This window comes from Balaenoptera physalus (genome assembly GCF_965194825.1).
Source record: "Balaenoptera physalus genome assembly, chromosome: 11".
NCBI classification, from domain to species: domain Eukaryota; kingdom Metazoa; phylum Chordata; class Mammalia; order Artiodactyla; family Balaenopteridae; genus Balaenoptera; species Balaenoptera physalus.
The window spans coordinates 70,033,847-70,061,216 of record NC_138896.1 but is presented as its reverse complement, the minus strand read 5'-3'; the positions used below and the strand labels follow the sequence as shown (position 1 = coordinate 70,061,216).

The 27,370-nt window shown below is 37.0% G+C and overlaps 1 protein-coding gene across 7 annotated transcripts in view; it reads left to right on the top strand.

The window, feature by feature from the left end:
* SETD2 (SET domain containing 2, histone lysine methyltransferase) overlaps positions 1-27,370 on the top strand; it is a 118,240-nt gene that overhangs the window by 84,653 nt on the left and 6,217 nt on the right. For 3 of the 7 annotated variants that reach the window (XM_082411905.1, XM_082411903.1, XM_082411904.1), the window contains exons 14-18: positions 3,942-4,125; positions 10,736-11,405; positions 18,697-18,831; positions 21,029-21,168; positions 24,599-24,710. In XM_082411905.1, coding sequence (XP_082268031.1) covers positions 3,942-4,125; positions 10,736-11,405; positions 18,697-18,831; positions 21,029-21,168; positions 24,599-24,710 — 1,241 coding nt within the window. Of the gene's footprint in view, positions 1-3,941; positions 4,126-8,836; positions 8,944-10,735; positions 11,406-18,696; positions 18,832-21,028; positions 21,169-24,573; positions 24,711-27,370 lie in introns of those variants that run through there. The other 4 variants (XM_082411906.1, XM_082411907.1, XR_014250514.1 and 1 more) reach the window with 4 other exon arrangements.

Below are 27,370 nucleotides of genomic sequence, written 5' to 3'. Positions count from 1 at the left end.
ATATCTTCTTTATCCATTCCTCTGTCGGTGGACATTTAGGTTGCTTCCCTGTCCTGGCTCTTGTAAATAGTACTGCAGTGAACATTGGGGTGCAAGTATCTTTTCGAATTACGGTTGTCTCCGGATATATGCCTATGAGTGGGATTGCTGGATCATATGGTAGCTCTATTTTTAGTTTTTTAAGGAACCTCCATAGTACTGTTCTCCATAGGGGCTATACCAGTTTACATTTCCACCAACAGTGTAGCAGGGTTCCCTTTTCTCCACACCCTCTGCAGCATTTATTGTTTGTACATTTTTTGATGATGGCCATTCTGACCAGTGTAAGGTGATACCTCATTGTAGTTTTGATTTCCATTTTTCTCGTAATTAGTGATGTTGAGCATCTTTTCATGTGCTTTTTGGCCATCTGTATGTCTTCTTTGGAGAAATGTCTATTTAGATTTTCCACCCATGTTTTGTTTGGGTTGTTTGTTTTTTTGATACTGAGCTGCACAAGCTGTTTGTATATTTTGGAGATTAATCCCTTGTCTATCACTTCATTTGCAAATATTTTCTCCCATTCTGAGGGTTGTCTTTTTGTCTTGTTTGTAGTTTCCTTTGCTGTGCAAAAGCTTTTAAGTTGAATTAGGTCCCATTTGTTAATTTTTATTTTTATTTCCATTGCTCTAGGAGGTGGATCTGTGCATTTTTATTTATTCTTAGTGAATTTTTGTCAAAGGAGATGTCCCTTTATACTCCCTGTGTTGTTTCTTTCCTTGAAGTCATGGCCTTTTAGTAGCTTTTCTTCCATTCATTTCTTCCTCTAGAGCAGACATTCTTAAACCTATACTCCTTAGGTGTGTGTAAGTTTTTACCTGTAGATGTTTATATGCAAAATCCTTGGTATACATTCATTTTACTGGGGAAAATTCAAAACTTTCATCAGATTCTCAAGGAATCAGTGACCCCTCACAAGGTTAAGAATCATTATTACAGAACAGATAATAGGGAAACCATTGCAGTATGGTTTCTGGGCTTTACCACTTAGCTATGTTTCCAACATACTTTAGAGATTAAAGCAATGGTATAAAGTATGATGGCTCTTGTTAGTCTCTTGTGCCCCTCCAGCAGTGACCCAATATAAATAGAGTAAAGGAGCCAGTGTGATCATGTTTTTGGTCTTTTTCTTTATTTTTGGCATGAAGAACTTTTTGTAATCTTAAATCTTATTGGTTAAATCATCTTATTGGTTAAAGCTCTGTAAAGTATCCTTTACATCACTTTTGTATCTTTTGGATATTTTTAGTTCTACTGGTTTAGTCTCTTCATAGCCAGACATCCTACTTAGGGCTGCAAAGAATTCTTCCCATAAGAAAGAAAGCTGGGTTGAGTAGTACTGGTTGGCAATATCAGCAACACCACTATAGAGTTGATCATCAGAGGCTAGCTTCTCTGGGCCCACTGAGTTGAAAACATTAGCAAGACAGGCAAAGTTTCAATACCTATGAAGGTCCCCCCACCCCACCCTGCCACCATTATTTTGTAAATATCTAGTCTGGTATGGCCCTCTGAGAGAAGCAGGACATGGTCTGTAGTGGACAGTTATAATCTTTTCAGGGAGCAGCCTTTTGTGTGCCAACTTCAGTCTCATCCTCACATGTGGGGAACCCCCGCCTCCATCTCAGTCTCAGGCTTTTAGATTAGAGAAATGCTTATAATGCAAACCTGACTTCCTATGTTACTCCTCAATGTCAAGCAGTTAAAAAGCCTAGAACTTTTAAAATTCATAAGGATTGTGAAATACTTTGGGAAATATGCAGTCTAGCTTTTTTTTTTTTTTTTTTTAAATAAAGGCAGAGGGTTTTGTTTGTTTTAAACACTGGCAGTTTCTTTTTTTTATTTTTTATTTTTATTTTTTAATTAATTAATTAATTTATTTATTTTTGGCTGTGTTGGGTCTTCGTTTCTGTGCGAGGGCTTTCTCTAGTTGCGGCAAGCGGGGGCCACTCTTCATCGCGGTGCGCAGGCCTCTCACTGTCACGACCTCTCTTGTTGCGGAGCACAGGCTCCAGACGCACAGGCTCAGTAGTTGTGGCTCACGGGCCTAGTTGCTCCACGGCATGTGGGATCTTCCCGGGCCAGGGCTCGAACCCGTGCCCCCTGCATTGGCAGGCAGATTCTCAACCACTGCGCCACCAAGGAAGCCCTGCAGTCTAGCTTTATCCTCGTTTTAAAATATGAGAAAATCAGCCTGACTATATAAGATGATTTCTCTGCCTCACATATTCTAAGATGCAGAGTCAGAATATACTGTTGGTATGATTCCTTTTCTTGTTTTACCAGTATATAGTGAAGAAATAGCCACATTTTAAGGAAATTAACACCAGGGTAAGGAACCTGGGTTTGAGGGAGGAAATAGAGTAGTCATGGGCAGATCCAGATGAAACTAGATAATAATACTTCACAAAAGGATGTTGTGCTAATACCTTCTGAGCTGAACAGTTGTTTTAATTGTATAGTATTTTCTGCCAGCATGTGGTATTAGATGAGTTAGTTCTGTTAGCTTCTCACTGACAAATACTCATACATGGCTGTAGATTAGTAACTTTTTTGTAAATAAATGGAGTTTTTGGCCAGCTAAAAGAACTGTGAGAATGGTATATGTAAACCTAATCCTACTGCTGGGGAAAAAACAACTGATAGCACATTTTTCTGAGATGAGAAAAGAAAAAACAGTGTTTATTGAGAATCCGCTTTGCGCTATGAGAGATATTTTATAAGAAATTCTCTCCTTATGAAGAGAGCAATATGATTAGTAGGTAGCAGTACTAACACACACAAGGCAACAGCATATAATACCAGTCAATTTATATTGAAATGTTCATTGGTGGGATCTAGACTACTTAGGAAAATGAAAGACTAGGTGGTGTGATCAGTGAAAAGTAGTACTTAGGGCAGCTTTTGGGAGCAATGGCAATGGAACTGGGTGAGAACCATTCTAGGTAAAGAGACTGAGTGAAGAAGGTTAGCTTCCATCTTTTTTTTTTTTTTTTTTTTTTAATTTTATTTTTGGCTGCGTTGGGTCTTTGTTGCTGCGCACGGGCTTTCTCTAGTTGTGGTGAGCAGGGGCTACTCTTCATTGCAGTGCGCGGGCTTCTCACTGCGGTGGCTTCTCTTGTTGCGGAGCACAGGCTCTAGGTACACAGGCTTCAGTAGTTGTGGCTTGCGAGTTCTAGAGCGCAGGCTCAGTAGTTGTGGCGCACGGGCTTAGTTGCTCCGCGGCATGTGGGATCCTCCCGGACCAGGGCTTAAACCCGTGTCCCTTGCATTGGCAGGCAGATTCTTAACCACTGCGCCACCAGGGAAGCCGCCAGCTTCCATCTTTGAATAGGAAGCTGGCGTTCTTTTTTTGAAGATGTAGCTCTCTGGTTTGGTAACTTCCTGAGTTACCACCTGATTCACCTGTGTTTGAAATATTTTTCTTTTGAAATTGTAGTTCATAAAAAGTTGTCTAATTTTTTTTTTTAATTAAAGAGATTTTTCTATTGAGGTTTTTATGTTTAGCATGCCAGGCTGTTTTTCTACCAATTGTAAATATGCAGAGTTATAAGGGCAGTGGAAGGCTTTTACATTTTGAACTGACAAGCAGACTGCCTTACTAAAGGTATCAGGAACATCTTGCATGCATGTGTTCCACAGAACTTGTTAGAAATGATGAAAGCTTGGACTGAGACTTTGGTGGAAAAAGGTAGAAAAGGGCATTCATGGAAGAGACTTTTAGGAAGTAGAGCACACAAGCATATAAGACCTTGTGTCTTGTCCACATTCGGGACTGGGTATATGAAGGAGGAGTCCATAGATCTGTTTGTTGGATAGAAATTTTATTATACAGTTGGTATACTCTCATGATGGAGAAAAATCTACCAAGTAAATTTTTTTAAAAAACCCTTTTCCCTTAGTAACCGAACGAGGAAGGGATGCTGTTGGCTTCAGAGATCAAACAGTTGCCCCAAAGACTCCTAACAGGTCAAGAGAGAGAGACCCAGACAAACAAACTCAAAATAAAGAGAAAAGGAAACGAAGGGGCTCCCTCTCACCACCTTCTTCTGCCTATGAGCGGGGAACAAAAAGGCCAGATGACAGGTAAGTGGCCTATGTGAGTTACTCTCTTTTCTGAGCAAGTCAAAAAGTACCCAAGTGATACACTTCTGATTCGGGGCAACAAGTGCTTTTGTAATAAATGTATTCTTTTGTGAGTGAGTATAAAAGGAAACTCTACTCATAACTACTGAGAGCCTCTTTTGACAGTAATAATAGCTGTGAAGACTAATAGATTTTTGGTACTCGAATGGCTTCTACTTCATAACGTTTAAATGCTATTTGAGGAGCCAGAGATTTGTTCTTTAAAGGGGAATGGGGGTTGATGGGAGATAACCCTATGTTTTCTAGTGAATCTTACACCATACCAGTTCAAAATGTTGTTTGATCCCTGTGTCAGAGGCTGTCTTGTGTTGCTGGTAGAAAAACAGGCCACATAATCACCTGCTGGGTACTAGAAAACATTTGTTCCCGAGAAGTTCTTTTTAAATTAAATATACTTCAAAAAAAATTGCGATATAGCAGTCATGTAATGCAGTTGTCAGAATTTTTAATTTTGGGTTCTCTGGGTATATAATAGTAATTCATCATGATTTTAATTTACATTCCTCTAATTACTAAATAGATTGAACATTTTGCCATATGTTTATTGACCATTTCTGTTTACTCTTCTGTGAAGTGTCATTTTATATGTGGTGTTCATTAAATTTTGTCTTTTTAAGCTCTAGGGGTTCTTTTTTTATATTCTAAATATAATTCTGCAAGTATTTTTTCCCAGTTTATGACTTGTGTTTTGACTCTTTCTGTATCTTTCAATACACAGAATTTATTAATTGTGGTGTAATTGAATATATCATATATATTGTATGTTTCCTTTATGGTTAGTGTTTACAGTGTTTTAAGAAAATCTTCCCAATTCTTGAGATGACTTTGTGTGTGTGTGTGTGTGTGTGTGTGTATACACTTTTTCTTTTTTTAGCAAGATTTAAGTCCTTAAGCCATTGGGAATTAATTTTTGTATATATTTTAAGGTAGGAATCTGGTTTCATTCTTTTCTAAGTGAACACCCAGTTGTCCCAGCATCATTTACTACTTGAAAGCCCCTCCTTTCCCCACTGATCTGCAGTGCTGCCTCTTTCCAACAGGTTTTCACATATGGGAGGATCTGTTTCTGGGCTCCTATGACTATCTTATATTTAAGTCTTGATAGCAAGTAGGGCAAATCCCTACTTGATCTTTTCTCAGATTTATTCTTCCTTAAAATCTGCTTTGAGTATTTGAATATTCTCTGTCTAGTTAGGTCTTCTTTAGTACTTTTAATGAAGATAAAGTTTTTCATTAATGTCTTTGTTTATAGTTTTCTCCAGAAAAACTTGTGTATCTTTTGGTGTATTTATTTCTGAGAACCCTAACTTCTGTTACATATTCATTTTGGTTTTGGTGTTTCGATATGCAATTCACCTTTGTATATTGATCCTATGTTTGTTAACCATACAAAACTTGTATTAATTTCAAGAGTATAGGATTTTTTTTTGCCCCACTGTCTCCTTTTTTTGTCATTGTCAACAGTCCATATCATATGAATTTGTTTTGGTTTTCCTTTCTAGTTCTTATGCCTTGTTCATGTTACTTTGCTAGCAATACCTCCAATGCAAATCACAGAATGATAGCATTTTTTATCTTGGTAATTGATTTCTACTCATATTTTGTTTCCTTCCACTTTTTTAGGCTTGTTATATTGTTTTTTTAATTTCTTAACTGGAACAATTGGGATTCTTAGCTCATTAATTTTTCTCTTCTAATAGAAGTGTTTAAGAACTGTAAGACTGCTTGAACTACTCTTGTTAATGCAGCTTCATCATAATCTAGTTCTAAATACTATTAGGATATACAATGTGTTTAAATTTCTTTTTGTTAAATTTTCAATTTGTCATTAATTGATCTGTATGATAACAGTTCTTAGAATTTTATTGAAGCTTGCTTTATAGTCTCTTTTGCTTGATATTCATAGAAATATGCTTATCTTCCTTTTAGTAGGATTTAACTGGTATATCTTTCTTCCTTTTATTTTATTTTATTTTTTATTTTTTGGAGCAGGGAAAGGTTTATCACGGGGCCATGCAAGAAGATGGGTGGCTCATGCTCTAAAAAAAACCCCAAGCTCCCTGAAGGGTTTCCGCAAAGCATTTTTAAAAGCCAGGTGAGGGAGGGGGGGGTCACAGGGTAAGTGATCAGCTTGTGCACTGTTCTGTGATTGGCTGATGGTGAGGTAACAGGGTGGTGTCACAGGGGTTAATATTATCAGTTCTTAGGCTTAAGGAGGCCTGGGGCTATGTGCTCCTGGTCTTTAAGTAGTTAACATCTTCCATTTGGTGGGGGTTTTCACATCTGTAAAACAGCTCAGGAAATGTGCATCAAATACTGTTGTCTAGGTACTTCAGAGAGGAGCTAAAGCATAGGATATGGGGGAAGGCCTGTCCCAGGAAGGCTCTTCCTTCCTTTTACTTTCAACTTTTCTGTGTCTAATAAGTAGCTTATAGCTGATTGGGTGTTTTTGTTTTTGTTTTTGTTTTTTAATCTTTTGTGACAATTCTTTAATTCTTTAACTGGTTGTTTCAATTTAATAAAATTTAAAGCTAACCAATATTCTGAACAACTCTGACCATTCAGCCTTCCCAGTTTACATGGTATTATTGTCCAGTATTATAATTCCTTCTCCCTCCTCCCATCAGTTATTGTTAATTTTTTTATGTAGACCAACTGATTTTTTTAGTTTGTTTACATTTACTAGTTTCTTTTCTTTCTTATCTCAGACCCCTGTAAATGGTTTCTTTTTTAAAAATTGTTTATTTGTTTATTTTTGGCTACGTTGGGTCTTCGTTGCTGTATGCGGGCTTTCTCTAGTTGCGGCAAGAGGGGGCTACTCTTCGTTGCGGTGTGCGGGCTTCTCATTGAGGTGGCTTCTCTTGTTGAGGAGCACCAGCTCTAGGTGCGTGGGCTTCAGTAGTTGTGGCTTGCAGGCTCTAAAGCTCAGGCTCAGTAGTTGTGGTGCTTGGGCTTAGTTGCTCCCTGGCATGTGGGATCTTCCCAGACCAGGGATCGAACCCGTGTCCCCTGCATTGGCAGGCAGATTCTTAACCACTGCGCCACCAGGGAAGTCCCTAAATGGTTTCTTTTAGTGAGTTTCTCTTCATAATATTTCAGTTTTTGTCTAAAAAGTCTTTTTCATATTTTGTTTGCATTGCTCACGCTCAATTTTAAAAATCAGCTTTATTTAACCAGCAAGTATAAATTGCTTACAGTAAAATTCATGATTTTAAGTGTATTACTCATTGAGTTTTGTCAGATGCATACAGTTATGTAACTACAACCACAGAGGTTATATATTGGGTTGGCCCGAAAGTTCATTCGGGTTCTTCCATAACATCTTACAGAAAAATCCAAACGAACTTTTGGGCCAACCCAATAGAACATTTCATCACCTCATGAAATTATCTCTTACCCCTTTGTAGTGCGTCCCCTTCTTCTACTCCTAGTCCCTGGCCACCACTGATCTCCTTTCTGACTTGGTTTTGTCTTTTCCACAATGTCATATATATGGTATCATATACTATAAAATATATTCTGTCTTCTTTCACTTAGCATATTATATTTGAGATATCCATCCATGTTATTATGTGTCTCAGTTCTTTTTTAGTGCTTAGTAGTAGTCCATTTTATAGGTATACTATAGTTTGTTTATAAATTCATTAGTTGATAGGCGTTTGGATTGTTTCCAGATGACTATTGTGAATATTACTGGCTATGAACAAGTCTTTTTGTGAACATTTATTCTCATTTTTGAAAGGAAGTTCTTTTGGGTTGACAGTTTTTCTCAACACTTTGAAGCTGTTATTCTTCATTCTTCTGACTTTCCTTATTGATTTTATGAAACTTGTTGGTTGCTATTCTTTGTTAAGTAACCTGGCTTTTCTCTTGACCTGCTTTTAAGAAGTTATCTTTGTATTTGGTGTTCTGCATTATCGCTACCCTGTGTTTATATGAGGATTTCTTTTTTTTTTCAACCTGGTTGAAATTCATCGAACTTTTTAAATTTGAAGATCATCTTCCAAGTTACTAATTCTCTTCAGATCTAATCTCTTGCTTAACCATACCATGGCTCTTATGGGCACTGAATTGAATTGAATATTAGGTTATTTCTTGGTTCATGACATTTATTTCTATCCATGGACCTTTTCTCCATACATTTATTATAATGTAATGAGCCCTGGAGGTCCCAGCACAAAAGTCAGGATCTTAACAATTATATAAATCTTGCTATGTCACTTATTTCTGTACCGTCCCCTGTCTTTACTACTTGTGATAACAAGTAGTATCTGTTGGATTCTGTGTTCATTATACCCGGGCCTGCCTTTTTTAAAATATAGTTTTATGTCATCTAATATATATCTCTTAAAAATATGTTAGTTTTAACTGTATGAAAAGGCTATTATTTTGCATTTAATTTGACAGTACTTTGTTTTGACTTGATATTTATTTACTAAGATTTATTCATAACAGTGTCAGTTTATTCATTTTTATTACTGTATAATGTTTTGTTATAAAGCTTTTTCTGTTATGTATAGTGCTGTTATCTTATTTTGGTGTACATGTGCAAAAGTTTCTCTTGGATATTTAAGTAGAATTTTGCCAGGTATGTGCAATTTCAATTTTATATGATAATTGAGTTTTAATTTTCATTCTTTTTCCTTTCTAGATGCTTCATGGGGTTCTTATTCAAATCTGCCTGATAGTATTTTATGGTCCTGTTTCTTAGGCATATTTTTAATAGCCTCTTTTATCTTATTAAACATATTAAACATCTCTAATATTTTGTGTGTGATAATTCCAGTATCAGCAGTCTTTGTGTGTCTCTTCCTCTCACTTGTGTGTGTGTGGGGTGGGGGGGGTATTTTATAATTTTATAATTATATACTTTTTTTTTTTGCTTTCAGTGAGATATAATTGACATACAGCACAGTATAAGTTTAAGATGTTAAGCATATGATTTGACTTACATCATGAAATGATCATCACAGTAAGTTTAGTGAACATCCATCATCTCATGTAGATACAAAATTATAGAAATAGGGGAAAATACCTTTCCTTGTGATGAGAAGTCTTAGGATTTACTCTCTTAACTTTCATATAGAACATACAGCAGTGTTCATTATATATGTATCATGTGGTACATTATATCCCTAGTACATGTTTATCTTCTATGAGTTTGTTTCTGTGAATTTTTTTGAACTATAATCGACCTACAGCACTGTTAGTTCCTGTTACACAGTTACACAGCATAGTAATTTGATATTTCTATAGCAAAATGATCACCGTAATAAGTCTAGTTACGGTATGTCACCTTTCAAAGATATTACATAGTTTTTTACTATATTCCCCATACTGTACATTTCATACCGTGTGATTCATTTATTTTGCAACTGAATTTTTGTACCTCTTAATCTCTCTCACCTGTTTCTTTCTTCCCGTCTCCCCTCTGGCAACCAGCTGTTTGTTCTCTGTATCTGTAACTCTGTTTGTTTTGTTTGTTCATTTGTTTTGTTTTTTAGATTCCACATACAAGTGAAATCATACAGTATTTATCTTTCTTTGTCTTATTTTTCTCAGCATAATACCCTCTAGGTCCATCCATGTTGTCACAAATGACAAGATTAATTTTATTTTCTAATGAACTCCTGTTCCTTAGAACTTAATCTGTAGGAATTCATTGAGGCCTGGATTTAAGGTGCTCTCTTCTATAGACTGTTTGCATTTGTTTCTGCCAGGCAGCTAAGGGTACTACCACCCCACTAACACTTTAAAGGATGTTTTCAACTAAGAGGTTTTTAGACCATATATTTTTTGTTGTTTGGATAAATGTTGTACCCTTATCCAGGAATCTGTTATTAGATGTTTCTTTGCAATGAAACATCTTGAAATTAGTTGTCATTTTTCATTTTTGCCAAGAGCCTTTCTCAAAAGTTCGATTCAATCCATAGAACTTCACAAAAGAATCTTTTAAGTCCTCAGTTCTCTTGTGAATGTTAGAGCTGATGGTTTCTTGGGGGCATACTGGGGATAGTTGTCAAAACTATCACAGGGTATTAGGTTTAGCAATATGATATTATACTTGGTACTGCACAAAGAAGAGTATGTGAATATAACTCCCCATACTTTTTATGTGTACATGCTTATTTTTCACTTACCTAACCTGTGTTGATATTAATGGGTGTGGTCAGACATACATCAAATTCTGTAGCTTTTATTAGTGTATTTGGGTTTTTGTTTTAATTTCAGAATTTGTAGTTACAGAACTACAGAACTTAACTATAAAGAAGAATCTATTTAGGATACTACATGTATCTTTAATTTGAAGTTCTAGAAGCTGAGGATAAGGATAAAGTTATTATTTTCATCTAAGTGTCTATTTCCTTGAGGTTCTCTCCTATCTGCAAAACTCCTTAAGTAATTTTGAGTGTGATTTTCAACCAGTGCCAAATTGGAGTTGGTGTGGTTAATGGTTTAGTATCGAGTGACATAACATTTATTAGTGCTTTGGTTATGTCTCTGATTTAGGGAAAAACTTTTTGTGGTGCTCTAATTGTTTTCTTTCTAGATATGATACACCAACTTCTAAAAAGAAAGTACGAATTAAAGATCGCAATAAACTTTCTACAGAGGAGCGTCGAAAGTTGTTTGAGCAGGAGGTAGCTCAGCGGGAGGCTCAAAAACAACAGCAGCAGATGCAGAACCTGGGAATGACATCTCCACTGCCCTATGACTCTCTTGGCTACAATGCCCCTCATCACCCCTTTGCTGGCTACCCACCAGGTTATCCCATGCAGGCCTATGTGGATCCCAGCAATCCTAATGCTGGAAAGGTGCTCCTCCCCACACCCAGCATGGATCCTGTGTGTTCTCCTGCTCCTTATGATCATTCTCAGCCCTTGGTGGGACATTCTACAGAACCCCTTGCTGCCCCTCCACCTGTGCCAGTGGTGCCACATGTGGCAGCCCCTGTGGAAGTTTCCAGTTCACAGTATGTGGCCCAAAGTGATGGTGTGGTACACCAAGACTCCAGTGTCACCGTCTTGCCAGTGCCAGCCCCAGGCCCAGTCCAGGGACAGAATTATGCTGTTTGGGATTCAAACCAACAGTCCGTGAGTGTACAGCAGCAGTACTCTCCTGCACAGTCTCAAGCAACCATATATTATCAAGGACAGGCTTGTCCAACTGTCTATGGTGTGACATCACCCTATTCACAGACAACTCCACCAATTGTACAGGTAACTAATTTTGGAAATTCTCTTGTCTGTTTTACTGTCTGTTTATGGGATGTTAAATCTGATGTGAGGGGGAAGTCCTGCCATTGACCACTTTTACATATTGGCTAATTTTATATATACTAGTTATCTGTTGTGTCACAAATTACTTAGCAGTTTAAAACAGTAAGTAATTATTATCTCATCGTTTCTATGGGTCAGAAATTCAGAAGCAGTTTGGCTGGGTGGTTCTGGCTCAGAGTCATGAAATTATAGTCAAGCTATTAAGCAGGGTTGTAGTCATCTGAAGATTAGACAGGGGATGGAAGGTTTACTTTCAAGCTCACTCACATGGTTGTTAGCTGTCCTTGGTTCCTTACCACTCTCAGTAGCGCTGCTTACAACATGCCAGCTGGCTTCCCCAAAAGCAAGTGATCAGCGAGAGAGAGAGAATAACTTTTGAAGTGTATTTTTGTGGTTTTTAATCAGATTTCTTTTCTTTTTTATAAAACCAATACATTAAAAAAAAAAAGACTCTTTAAGGCATCGTCTTCACCACATTCCTATGTCTCTCCCATCATTCCTCGTCACCCCTTAAAGGTGAATTATTGTGGATGGCGGAGACTCCCAGAGATGTTTCCTGTACACATTACTTAGTATTGAAGTAACAGAAGTAATTTTTACTTCTGTTTGTATTTTTGTTATGAAGCTGTATCAAAATTTGTTCAAAAGGCCGTGACAGTGTCCTGCTTTAATTCTGAAAACCTTAACTGTATTAACTGCCTTCACTTTTTATGATCTCTTTAACCACATGTTTATATATTTTATGAATTTGTAATTTTGAAGACTTGGAAGTTTTTTTATCCCATGTTTTTCTGTGTAACGTGATTCTTAACCATTTTTCCAAATTACTCTGTATTTTTATGTGTGTGTGTATATATATATATGCATACATACACATACACATTTTAACGTCTGTATAATACCACATTTGCTTATAAGGTCGCTGTTTATCCATTTTCCTGGGGTAGTTGTTTAAATTGAAAGTTCTTTTTCATAATTATAAATAATACTGCACTGAACATTCTTATACTTAGTTTTTTTTGTGTGTGTTTTTCCTTTCATGTTTGGCTTAAAACTAATGTTATAGGGCTAAATACAGCAGGTAAGAAAATGGGCATTATTGGTTATTGGCTATCAATTTTCTTAGTAGCTTTTTATTTTTGTTGGTGGTGGTGCTTGTTATGCATAATTCTGCCTCCTACAGAATTAAAGACTCTTTAGTAGAGAGCTCAGTGATCTTATGGTTGTTCTTTTAAAATAGAATTAATTTTTTCCATCCCAGTGAGTAAAAGATTTCTCTAGGGTTTAGTCATAGCCTTAAGACTCAAGTATTATTACAATTTTATTTCGAGTTTTCAGTCTGTTCCTACCAAGGAGTCATTTATTGACTCCCTAATCTGCTTTTCGTGTGCAAGAGTAGTTGATAAATGGACTAAGATGGTTCAGACTATCCTTCCCTTCTTTATGAGATTAGTTGATCAGAGATGATGTTCAACTCTGGGTAATGAGAAGCATAGAGCATGTTGGTAGCGTGTGTATTTTAAGTCCTAGTCTGTCACTTACTGTGTGTCCTGGAGACAGGCACTTAGATTCTTCAGTTTTAGTTTTCTCATTTATTAAATGAGCAGAATGCCTCAGAGTGGTTGAGGTTTGTATGAGATAATGGATATTAGTAATGATAAATTTAAAGCACCATATACCTTGAAGGTTTAATTATAGTTCTTAGTTACCTTAATACTGAGAGTATTGACATTAGTGGGCTGTGAATTACAGCTGGTCAAGGTCATCTATCTGGTGTCTGGCTCATATATCTGGTCTATGTTGAGGCCTGTGTTGTTCAAATCAAATATCAACCATACCAACATGAGCTGAGGTATAATAACCTATAATAAGGTATAATAACCTTGACAGTGAAGTAGTATGTGATATGGTATAATATAAATTTGTGAGTGTGTGTACATATGCAGTATCTTTGAAATTTGGAGCAGATGTGTTATCAGAAGGTGACTTTAATTTTTTGCCACAGCTGCTTATTAGACATAAAAGCTCAGTTTTAACTGAGGCCATGTGCTTTATAGTGGTCTTGTGACATTAGAGTGACCTATTCTTAAAAAGTTACACTAAATTACATCTCAAAAAATTGAGTGCTTACACTATAAATTGTTCACATAAGTGAAGTGACTCAGATATAAAGTAATAGCTGTTTTTTTCCCTTTAGAAGTGGGAGCAGAACAATTATGTTTTCCCCTCTATAACATATTGGACCCTCTCTTAAAATTCCCATTAGAAGTCACATTTTAAAGATATTTCTAGACTGGATTTATGTTTGAGAAATTAGCTTTTGTGTAATTTCAAGTCCCTTGTAGGTAGAGCCAATCTCCAACAGACTTTCTTATTTTCCCTCTACTTTTTGACAGTTTGAGTTTCAAACACTATATCTCCAAATGAATGTTGCAATTTTGGGTGTTTTTGGTTTTTGTTTGTTTAGGTTTTGTTTTTTGTGGTTTCTGTTTTTGTTTTGCAGTGATATTGTTAAGATGTTTTTCGCATTTCCTTTGGGAATTATTTTCAGTATGTGTAATATTCCTTCCTGTTGATAAATTGTTATCCTTTAAATATATCTTTGCATTTTAGAAACATAAAATTTGTCTGGAGCCATATCTAGTAAATACAGGGAATGATCAAGCTGGGTAATGCCATTTCAGTTTAGAAGTTATCTCACAACCAGCATTTGTAGCCAGACTTTTCATGCTAAAGAAACCACAGCTTTACTACACATTAATTGAATCCTTTAGAGTGTCTCCATGATAAGCCTTACACAACTGTGATCTTGTCAGATAAATTCTTCATGAATGTAGTTTCACTGAGGGTGAAAGAAATTTTACCCTCCAAAATATTAGCATTTTTCTATTTTAGATTTGGGTGTTTAACCTCTTGATCACTCTGAAGATAACATGTTTCATCCTGTTGACAGTTGTTCTCAAAATTAGTATTTTGATCTAGCTTTTACATTTTTTTTTTCAAAATCAGGATATGAAATGTTTGTCATTCAAAATGTGTGATATAATTGTGAAGCCCTTCCTTTTCTAAATGAGTTAAGGTGACAGTACAGGCACACCTCATTTTATTGTGCTTTGCAGATACTGCATTTTTTACACATTGAAGGTTTGTGGCAACCCTGTGTCAAATTAAGTCTGTTGGCACCATTTTTCCAACAGCATTTGCTTACTTCATGTCTCTGTGTCACAAGTTGATAATTTTTGCACTATTTCAGACTTTTTCATTATTATTATATTTGTTACGGTGAGCTGTGATCAGTGATCTTTGACATTACTATTGTAATTGTTTTGGGGTGTCATGAACTGAGCCCATATAAGCCAGCGAGCTTAATCGGTAAATGTTGTGTTCTGCCTGCTCTGCCGACTGGCCATTTTCCGATCTCTCTCCCTCTCCTTGGGCTTCCCTACTCCCTGAGACAAAATAATATTAAAATTAGGCCAATTAATAACCCTACGATGGCCTCTAAATATCAAGTGAAAGGAAGAGTCGTACATCTCTCACTTTAAATCAAAACCTAGAAATGATGACGTTTAGTGAGGAAAGCAGGTTGAAAGCTGAGATAGGCCAAAAGCTCGGCCTCTTGTGCCAGTTAGCCAAATTGTGAATGCAAAGGAAAAGTTCTTGAAGGAAATTGATAAGAAAGCAAAATAGTCTTATCAGCCTTATTGCTGATATATATGAAGAGAGTTTTAGGGGTCTGGATAGAAGATCATACCAGCCACAACATTCCCTTAAGCCAAAGCCTAATCCAGAACCAGTTCCCTAACTCTCTTCAGTTCTATGAAGGCTGAGATGGGGGAGGAAGCTGCAGAAGAAAAGTTTGAAGCTTAGCAGAGGTTGGTTCATGAGGTTGGAGGAAAGAAGCCATCTCTGCAACATTAAAGTGCAAGGTGAAGCAGCAAGTGCTCATGTAGAAACTGCAGCAAGTTATCCAGAAGATATAGTTGATTCCAACTCTAATTGATAACTTGGAGGGGTTGAAGACTTCAGTGGTGGAAGTAATTGCAGATGTGGTAGGAATAGCAAGTGAACTAAAATTAGAAGCAGAGCCTGAAGATGTGACTGAACTGCTGCAGTCTCATGATAAAACTTGAATGGATGAAGAGTTACTTCTTACAGATGAGCAAAAAAGAAAGTAGTTTCTTGAGATGGAATCTACGCCTGGTAAGGAGGCTGTGAAGATTGTTGAAATGATATCAGAGGATTTAGAATATTACATATATTTAGTTGATAAAGCAGAGGCAAGTTTAAGAAGATTGACTCCAATTTTGAAAGCAGTTCTACTGTGGGTAAAATGCTATCAAATAGCATCACATACTCTAGAGAAATGGTGAAAGGAAGAGTCAGTCAATGTGGCAAAAGCTTCATTGTCTTATTTTAAGAAATTGCCACAGCCACCCAGTCAGCAGCCATCAACATCGAGGCCAGACCCTCCACCAGCAGACAGATCATGACTCTCTGAAGGCTCAGAGGATGGTCAGCATTTTTAAGCAGTAAAGCATTTTTAAATTAAGGTATGTACATTGTTTTTTAGACCTAATGTTACTGCACACTTAATAGAGTACAGTATAGTGAAGCATAACTTTTATATGTGCTGTGAAACCAAAATATTCATGTGATTCACTTTTTATTGCAATATTCACTTTATTGCATGTTCTGAAACTGAACCCACAATATCTCTGAGGTATACCTGTAGTAGGAAATGAGGTCAAGGCCTTGGGTAGGAACAAGATGGTCAGGGCTTTGTGAGGATTTGGGCTGTTAGTGTAAATAATGTGAAGATCCACTGGAGCAGTTACAGCAGACTGGCATGATTTGACGTATTTTAAGAGAATCACTCTGATTGCTCTGGGTGAAGAGATTGTGGGAGTCAAGGGCAGAAGTAGGGAGATCAGTTAAAAGACTGTTGAATAATCTAGGCAAGAGAATATGGCCACTTATACTGGAATAGTAGAAGGAGAGATGTAAGAAATGATCAGATTTTATTTTTATATATATATATACATACACACACACATATATATAAACTCATACGTACAGATACACATACACATGTACATACATATATAAAAAATTCAGAGCCAACAGAATTTGCCAATCGATTAGATTAGGAGAGTGGGTCAGAAAGAAATTAAATTTGGGATTCGTTACAGTATCTGGTGTTTGGCTTAGTGGGTTGGGAAAATTCCAATTTATCCATCTGTCCTCTTCAGCCTTCCAGAAACTGTTTCTACTCAGAATCAGGGTTACCAGCACATATGTGTTAACCTCCTACATGCACAGTAACTTGCCTCTTGAGGATGCTTCCTTCTGGGCGTTGGCCCTTAGAAACTTCCTTGAAAACTTAACTTTCCAGATAAATTGGTGATCATAGAATAGAGCCCGGTTAGATATGTTTTGTTTTATGGTTTATTTTATCAAAGTTAAAGTAGAACTTTAAGAATTATTTATATTTTATCTTTAGAGTATGCTTTTTAATTTGTTAAGCAGTATTTGGTCATCTTTGTTGCTAATACTTCTTTGGTACTGACTTCTGATTCAGTATTGTCTGGTTATATGTCAGTGTTGAAAAGTGTTCTGGATTTAATCAAATTTCAGGCTTTGGGACAGGAGTTAGGTGAGGAGATAAATTTCTACAAAATTTTTGATGTTGCACATATTTCCCATCTTGTATCCAAATACCTAGAGATGAAAATATTTCTAAGGTATACATTTTTCTCTCAGCTTCGTGATACTATTCTGACAGTTCTGCTTTGACAGTTAGCATTGAATCTGGTTTATGATATGTGTAGATTAAGCTGTTTGCAATACTGAATCATGTATTGTATTCTTCCTCTTTCTGTGTGTCTTCTCAGTAATTCATCCAGAAATCTGCTGGGCAGCTATATTTATCTATTCAGACTCCTTGGGTCTTTACTGGTATCATTTGGAATAATTATATTTTGATTATATTTTGTATTTTGAGTACTTATCAATTAATACTTCTGAATCATTTTACCTGATAGAATCTCAGTTTATAGGGTCAAAATCTGTCCTTAAGGGACTTCCCTGGTGGCGCAGTGGTTAAGAGTCCGCCTGCCAATGCAGGGGACATGGGTTCGAGCCCTGGTCCGGGAAGATCCCACATGCTGCAGAGCAACTAAGCCCGTGCACCACAACTACTGAGCCTGCGCTCTAGAGCTTGTGCTCCGCAACAAGAGAAGCCACTGCAATGAGAAGCTCACGCACCACAACGGAGAGTAGCCCCTGCTCGCTGCAACTAGAGAAAGCCCGCGCACAGCAAGGAAGACCCAGTGCAGCCAAAAAATAAATTAAATAAATAAATAAATAAATATTTAAAAAAAAAAATCTGTCCTTAAATACGTATCTGTTCAGCTCCTTGGTAGTCATCACCTTTTAACAAAACAAGGTTGTTTTCAGGACTTCTTGTCACTTCTTTAAACAGTTTTTCTATCGTAATTTCAGAGTAGGTTTAAGTCCTAACTAGCCATGGTACTTATTTGTTGTATAACTCCAGGTGTGGGAGATACACCCACCTCTGATGGTGGTCAGGATTGAGTGAGATAATATATGCAAAAGGGCTTTTCTGCTTGATAAAGCACTATGTATATAAATCAGTGTGTCATAAGGATTTTAGATACATTGAATTCTGCTGTCTTTCTTATAGAAACCTACAAAAAGCTAGAAAACTAGTTTAAAATTTGATCACCTTCAACCTCCTCTACCGTGGATCACTCCTTTTGACCTTTTCTGGTCAAAACAAGCTGTTAGTTATTAGGAATTGGTAGTTAAAATGCTCTCTGTAAAGAGCATTGTGTGGAGCTCTTTCTCAGATATCCTAGGAGTAGCACGTCAGTTGTTATTCAAGTCTCATTGAAGCCAAACAATTGGGCAGGTTTCATGAGTACTCCACCCCACCCCCATCCCCGCCTCCGCCTCAAAAAAGTTTTCTAACTTTTTATGATAAAGTAAAATCAAAGTAAGTAAATGACTTAGGGAATTATTCAAAAAAGAAAAAAAGAGTTTGAAGTAAAAGATTGTTTTACACATTTGTAGTAAAATATTCACATTGAAAGTTAAAAAAAAATTAATGGATGTATCTTCCAATAAGATTTGTCAACTTCAAAGTCAGATACTGCTTATTAAGAGCTAGAAAACTATAAATTGTGAATTTCTTCATTTTATCTTTTAGAGCTATGCCCAGCCAAGTCTTCAGTACATCCAGGGACAACAGATTTTCACAGCTCACCCACAAGGAGTGGTGGTACAGCCAGCCACAGCCGTGACTACAATAGTTGCACCAGGGCAGCCTCAGCCCTTACAGCCAGTAAGAAATATTTTGGTTGCTAAAACTCTCCTTGGCTACCTACCTTATCTTTAGAAAGATTACTTTTTGTTTGGTTTAGTTAGGGGGTTTTTTTACTCCTTTTTTGTTTGTTTGTTTTTTATAAAAATTTTTGTAGTCGCCAGTTTCACTCAAGTGCCTGTGTACCCTGAGGGAGCACTACTCCACAGTTTTGTCAATTAAAAAAAATTCTGTGGAACTTACAGCTATGTTAATTTATATGTACTTTGCCCTTAGGATTCTTTTTATTTGTAATTTAAACTGATTGATCTTGTATTCTTATACTTTGCTATGAATTTCTGAAGTAATAGTTTTCTAGACTAGCTCCATCATTATTTATGGAGAACTAGACTATGATACTGTACTGAGGACTAGAGATATAAAATTGAATGATATAGTTCACTTTACATGTTGTACAATATATATTGAAAGAAGCTTTTGGTATTCTGCAACATATGTAGAAGGATATGATGAAATCTTGATGAAATGCTGTTTTTAGATGAAATGGGAAATAGGAGCTGGCACTAGAAGCAGTTGAGAAACTAAACATGACCAAATTAGCAGTTTAGAATACTGACAATTCCAGAGAAGGCTCTTGTTGCATTCTGGTGAGTGATGGTGGCTTTCGATAAGTAGGGCAGTTGGTGGAGATGGAGTAAAAAGACTACATGTGAAACACTTAGAAATAAGACAGTGTGTATGGCAGGTATTTGAGGGCTTGCTATGAATTGGGTCCTTCTAGGCATTTTGAAAACAAACGTAAGATTCCATTCCTGTGCTTAAAAGCTGACATTCCAGTAAGAGAGATGAGGATCACAATGAATAATACTAAAAGTAGTCGACGTTTAGTGTCATGAAATATGCAGATAGAATTTGAGGAGGGGAAAAAATTATTCCCAAATTGGAGAAGGATTGGTAATCTAGTAGGTATTGAATAATTAGGAATATTCTTAAGTGACACGAAAGCTTAGGGAAAAGAGATCACCTTATAGGCTAGATAGAGGACTACAGGAATGGAGGAAGTGGAACTTAAGTGGGGCCAACAAAAAGCAGCTCTGTGAAGTAAGGCTTGGGGGGTATTCACAAAGCAGCCATGCTCAGAGACTTAGGTTTGCTTAAAAGTGGCCATGTTTTATCTGAGCCTGGGATCTCAGGTTCCTCTTTAACTGCTCAAGGAAGGGTAAAGTTGGAAATTTTTTTCTTTATTAACTGGCTTACATAGAATGAACAATTAAGGGTATAATATCCTTATCGTGATTATATCATCAATTTACTAGAGCTGCTTTAACAAAATACCACAGACTACGTAGCTTAACTAACAAATTCATTTTTTCATAGTCTCGGAGCCTGCAGGTCTAAAATCAAGGTGTCAGCAGGTTTGCTGTCTCCTGAGGCTGCTCCTGTTTTGCAGATGGCTGCTTTCTCACTGTGCCCTCACCTGGTCTTTTCTCTGCACCCATTCCCTGATGCCTCTTCCACTTCTTATAAGGACACCTGTTGCGTTAGGGCCACACTCTCGTGACCTCATTTAACCTTAATTACCTATTTAAATGTGCTGTCTTCAAATACAATCACATTGGGGGTTAGGGCTTCATATGAATTTGGGGGAAGCACAATTCAGTTTATAACAGTGATTATGAAGTTTTTATGTTTTTCAAAATGTGGCATTAAATTTTTAAAAGCTATTTATTTGAAAAAATTTTTTCAATTAAACTAAAAAACAAAAAGCTGTTCACCCATTTCTATATTTTTTAAATATAAATATGAGGTTTCAAACATACAAAAAATATATAATGGATAAATGTTAACATTCTATCATATTTGCTTCTATCTAAAGCCCATTCAGCTAATTGGTATCTTGGAGTTGGTTATATGCCATTTAGCATTGGTATTTTTTAAGGTTGAAAAATATTGTTCTAGATAATGAGCTGCTGAATATTTTAAAATATGGTGTATTGGATGGTGAACTCGGAGCCTGCTGTGAATTTTCTGATAGATCCCTAAAGCTCTGCGTATACACTGTCTCTGATCATTTCCCAGATTGTACCTTTACTTTTTATCTTTTTTTAAAAGAAGAGGTAGATGTGTGTTTTTACATACTGCTTAAGTAGACTATTTTTGTCCTTTTCAGCCAGATTAAAAGAAATGTCACTGATCAAGAACTTGTGTGTCTTTTTAGCCTGAAATGGTTGTGACAAATAATCTCCTGGATTTACCACCCCCATCTCCTCCCAAACCAAAAACCATTGTCTTACCTCCCAACTGGAAGACAGCCCGAGACCCAGAAGGGAAGATTTACTACTACCATGTGATCACAAGGTAAGAATTGCTGTCTGAGCACCCCCAAATCAGCTTTCAGTTGGTCAAAGAAGCTGCCACTGTAAGGGGAGTTTTATGGTTATAGACTCTTTATTAGCTGTTAACTGTGCCTGAGGGCTGCTGGTTTTCCAGAATCCCATCATAAATGTTATGACATATGTTAGACTTTGGTCCTTTTTAGGTATGTTCTGGTGTTTTTAATCTGCAAGACTCTTGGAGAAAACTAAGGAATTTATTTTATTTTATTTATTTATTTGGTTGTACCAGGTCTTAGTTGCAGCAGGCGGCCTCCTTAGTTGAGGCATGTGAACTCTTAGTTGCAGCATGTGGGATCTGGTTCCCTAACCAGGGATTGAACTGGGGCCCCCTGCGTTGGGAGCGCGGAGTCCCAACCACTGTGCCACCAGGGGAACTAAGGAATTTTTTTAGAAAATGGTAATGACTTCATCTAACATTGTAGATAATCAGGGGTCATGGGCAAACCTTTTCTGTAAAAGGCCAGATAATAAATATTTTAGGCTTTGCTTGCCAAACATTCTTTGTCACAACTGTTCAGTTCTTCTATTGTTGTGTAAGCAGCCATAGACAATACATAAATGAATGGGTATGTCTCTGTTCCAATAAAACTTTATTTGGTTCGTGAGCCATAGTTTGATGACTCCTGCAATTTATATAAAAAACCTGATTTATCTTTTTCTTAGAATTAAAAAAATATATTTTAGTCAGATAGCTTTATGTGAATATATGTGTTTTCTGTGTGTGTATGTATGTATTCATTGGTATATAATGTGAATATATGTGTTTTCTGTGTGTGTATGTATGTATTGGTATATAATGTGAGTTATTGGGGTGCATGTTTTGTCATCTGCTTTGTTTACCAGTCTATTTATAGAACTTTCTGTATCAATTAATGAAAAATTACATTATTTTTAATACTTGCATATTTGTTGCAGGGCTCAGCAAACTATGTCCATGGGCTACTTGTTTTGGTAAATAAAGTTTTTTTGGAACACAGCCACACCCATTTATTTAGGAATTGTTGATGGCTACTTTCATACTCCAATGACAGTAGACTAGTTGTGACAGAGATCATTTGGTCCACAAGGTCAAGGGTATTTACTCTCTGATCCTTTATAGAAGAAGTTTGCCTAACCCCTGCTCTTCTGTATGGCTATACCAAATTTTGTTTAACCCACCCTGATTGATGGATTTTCACTATTTTATATATAACTCTAAACCTGGACATCCTTACAGACACTAATACTAACCTTACTGCCTTCTTCAGGCAGATTCTTAGAGGCAAAATATTTGATCAAAAGAGATACACATTTTAAGTTGGTAAGTATTGTCAGCTTACCATTAAAAAAAAAAATCGTACCAATTTAGACTCCCACAAAAGGTACACAAAAGTGCCTTTTTCTTCATGTAGGTTCTTTAACTCATGTAAAATAGTAGATGAGAAATCTTATTTTTATTTTCAATTCTTTTATTTTTGAGATGGAACGTCTTCATTAGATTATTGGCTATTTGTATCTTTTGTGAATTGTTTGTTTGGGGCATCTACCCATTTTCTCTCAGCATTGTTAATCTCCTTATCAAGAATATTGCAAATGTTTTTGTTTGTAATGTCTTGTGACATGAAGAAGTTAAAAATTTCATGCAGTCAGATATTTTCCCTTTATGTATTCTACTTAGAAAGGTCTTCATTACTCCCATAAAAATACCTTTATAAAACAAGCCCTTGGGACTTCCCTGGTGGCACAGTGGTTAAGAATCCCCCTGCCAGTGCAGGGGACATGGGTTTAATCCCTGGTCCGGGAAGATCCCCCATGCCGCGGAGCAACTAAGCCCGTGTGCCACAACTACTGAGCCTGCACTCTAGAGCCTGCACACCACAACTAATGAGCCCACACGCCACAACTACTGAGGCCTGCGAGCTCTAGGGCCCGCATGCCGCAACTACTGAGCCCGCGTGCTGCAACTACTGAATCCTGCATGCCTAGAGCCTGTGCTCCACAACAAGAGAAGCCACTGCAATGAGAAGCCCGCTTGCCGCAACTAGAGAAAGCCCACGCGCAGCAATGAAGATCCAGTGCAGCCAAAAAAAACAAAAAAACAAGCCTTTGTTATGCTGCTGACTGAAAGTGTTGTGACTTTAAAAACCAGTGTCTGCAAATTTTACCAGAACTTTGTTTTTTCAATACCAAAGCCAGCTTTTTAATGGACTATCACTTTTCAAAAAAAAAAAAAATTGTATTTCTTATTTATGTGTGTAATTTTTCCATCTTTTTTTCTAGGTTTTCCTTAACTAGCACCTAAGAGCATTAATACCTCCTGCTCTGTTTAATTCCCATAATAAAACCCACAGCTGCTTGTGGTTCTTTGATTACAATAGAAATCTTGAGCCCATTTTATAATTAGTTCTATCGGTCAGAGATAAACCTATTTTCATAATCATCTGCAAAACTGATTTACATCAAATGCCTTTAATGTTGCTAACTAAAGATTGCTGTGGTAGGAAAGCACAAGACTGTAATGGCAGGATAGACCTGTCAGATACGTCGCTAGCTTCTTGGAGGCTTTTGACGTTTTAAGTGATTCCCCTTAGAGCATTTCCTGTGACAGCTGACTTCTGACTCCCGAATAGAATTTCCTTACTTCCACATGTTACTTCACAGATCTAGCTTAAAAAAAAACAAAAAAACAAAACCACCTTTGCCTGCTAACTTTCAAAACAGCCATAAACATGCAATGAGGGAATTCCCTGGTCGGGAACTAATTTCCCCAAGAGCTACACGGCGTGGCCAAAAAAAAAACATGCAAAGAGTTAACGTGATTGAGCTCTTTTTTTGTAGCCAGCTGAAAATATTTTTAGCAGAGGGCACAAGTTTTTAACCTGTACATCTTTTCCATGCTGTATGTAAGTCATCAAGCCAGAGGGGCAAAACTACAAACAAGAAGACTCCTAAGGCAAGAAACAGTTTTCTCACATGATCAAGGATTGTGAGGAGGGTGTTGTGATTTATTTTATTTTGCTCCGGGTACATGCTAGGTACAGTCATGATTGATCACCTGCAGAGGGGTGGCATAGGCAGGCACCTACTCCATGTACTTTCCTTAGACTTTGCTGAATCCTGTTTTCAGGACATTAATAGTCAGGTGAGAGACAAAGATGTTTGGTTTTACTGTTGTCTTTGATACCCAGCAAATGTTGCCACAGCATTGGCTACAGAAATACAGTGGGCTAAAAAACAATGTATGTCTCTGGGATAGAATCATTGCTGCTGGGAAGAATGTCTCTGTCTTATGGAGCTGACTTGTTCTATGTTTCGTTGCATGTTGTATATTATGTATACATGAGCAGAGATACCTATGCCAGAGTTCTCTGTTTTCTGGCCATGACAGCATGGCTGTTCTTACCTTCTTCTAGGCAGACTCAGTGGGATCCTCCTACTTGGGAAAGCCCAGGAGATGATGCCAGCCTTGAGCATGAAGCTGAGATGGACCTGGGAACCCCAACATATGATGAAAATCCCATGAAGGTGAGTGTGGCTTACAGATATGTTTCCTGATCATTTGGGATTCTTTGTCTTGTCATTTTGTAGAGTCAGTAGCCACGTTATCTTGGAATTCTATTTTTCTTATTGTTCTGGAGAATTACGCATATAAAAAAATGCTTGGAGGTGGTAGGACGTGCAAACAATACAGAAGTACGGTATATAGAACAAAAAATAAAAGCCCTTAATTTCTATTTAGTTGCTCCCCTTTCATCATACTTCCCTCTCCGGAGATAAATACTGTTAACTTTTTAGTGCACAGGTTCTCAACCAAGAGCAGTTTTGCTCCTCAGGAGACTTTTGATAATATTTAGAGACATTTTTGGTTGTTACAGCTGTGGAGATGCTACTAGCTTCTAGTGTGTACGGAGGCCGGAGAAGCCACTAAACATCTTAGAGTGCACAGGATAATCCCCCACAACAAAGAACTGGCCCAAATGTCAGTAGTGCCAAAGTTGCAAAACCTTGCTTTGTTGTATGTTCTTCCAGACCTTTATGGAAAACACACACAGGTGTTTTTCTTTCTTTTCATTTTAAACATACAAATATAATCATAGTATTCTTATTCCATTATAACTTCCTTTAATATATCTTAGCTCTTTCCCTGTAGATTACAGCATTCTTCTTAATGTTATGTTTCTTTTAAATGTGTTTTTTCTGTTTAACTGCAGTCTTTCTTAGTCTGCTTTAATGTCCTGCCATTTTGGGATTGGTGGGTCTGGAAAGAAGTTAAACTGGTTGCATTAAAACCTCACCAAAAAAGTATAACTGGGCCCCCCCTTTTTTTAAGATTTGAAACTGAGATATTTTACTCTGGAAATACTATTCTAGAGTAAAGCGAAATAGCTTATTCCTCATCTCTCCTTCTAACAAGAGAGTAATCAGGATTAGAGGTCATGTAAATCAGTGTGACTCTCAATGCTTGAATTAAAAATTTTTATCCTTTTCCACTTGGAACAGGACTCACTGTCTCCAAGGATGTGGTGTCTTGAATGAAATCAAAGACAATATATCTATGCTCTAAGATTTGAATAGTATTTAATTTTGAAAATAAGAGACACTTAACTAGTTAAGTCAGTGTAAAGAGGTGGAAGAGGGAAGGAAGGAATGGGAGAAAGAAAGTGGAAACAAATCCATACCTCCTTTTATATTTTATTCACTTTGGGGGAAATGTTTTTCTTTCTTCAGCATTATATTTAGCATTCCTTTAGTCTGAAGAATTTCCTTTTTTTTTTTTTCTATAAATTCTATCCACTTTTTAAAAAATTTATTTATTTGGCTGCGTCAGGTCTTAGTTGCAGCATGTGGGAATCTTCCGTTGAGGTGTGCGGGCTCTTTGTTGCAGTGCACGGGCTTCTCTCTAGTTATGGCACGTGGGCTCAGTGGTTGCAGTGTGCAGGTTTAGTTGCCCCGTGGCATGTGGGATCTTAGTTCCCTGACCAGGGATCGAACCTGTGTCTCCTTCATTGGAAGGCGGATTCTTAACCACTGCACCACCAGGGAAGTCCCAGTCTGAAGAATTTCCTTTAATATTTTGAGTATTTCAAGTCTAATTGTGATGAGCTCTCTCATTTTTGTTTGTCTGAAAAGGTCCTTATATACCTCTTTTTCTTAATATATTTTATTTTCAGACAGTTTTAGGTTCCCTTTAAATTTGAGCAGAAAGTACAGAGTTTCCATACACCCCCCTGTCATCACACATGCGTAGCGTCCTCCACTATCAACAGCCTGCCAGAGTATGGTACATTTATTGCAATCAGTGAATCTACATTATTATCACTCAAAGTCTGTAGTTCGCATTAGTGTTCTTGGTATTGTACATTCTGTGGGTTTTGACAAATGTGTAATGGCATGTATCCACCATTATTGTCTACAGAATAGTTTCACTGCATTGAAAATCCTCTGTGCTCCCCCTATTCATCTCGTCCTCTCTCCCCGCCTCTCCCCATCCCCATCCCTATCCCTGACAACCTCTGATCTTATATACTGTCTCCAGTTTTGCCTTTTATAGAATGTCACATATTTGGACTTGTAGCCTTTTCAGATTTGCTTCATTCACCTAGCAATATACATTTAAGGTTCTTCCATGCCTTTTCATGGCTTGGTAGCTCATTTCTTTCTAGCATTGAATAATATCCGATTGTTAGATGTGCCACATTTTATTTATCCATTCACCAGTTGATGGACATTTGGGTTGTTTCCACTCTTTGGCTGTTATGAATAATGGTATATGAACAATTGTGTACAAATCTTTGGATATACATTTTCAGTTCTCTTGGGTAGATACCTAGGAGTGGAATTGCTGGATCAAAGTTAGACAATCTATGTCTAACTTTTTAAGAAACTGTCAAACTGTTTTCTAAAGTTGCTATATCATTGTACATTTCTACCGGCAGTGTATGAAGTTTCTGTGGGAGAGTTTTTATAGGGACAGGTACCTAAGGGAAAAAACCCCGTAACTGTCATGTTCTTCCAGTAAAAAAACCATCTGGATGTTCATTCACTCTCTTAGCTTCTTAGGCTTTTGTCTCTGGCTTGTCAGCTTTACCTTTTCTTGTATTTCTAATGAGAAAATATAAATGAAGTCATCTATTTTGTTATTAACCCTTTGATAGTTTATGAAGGAACAAATGAGTTTTGATATT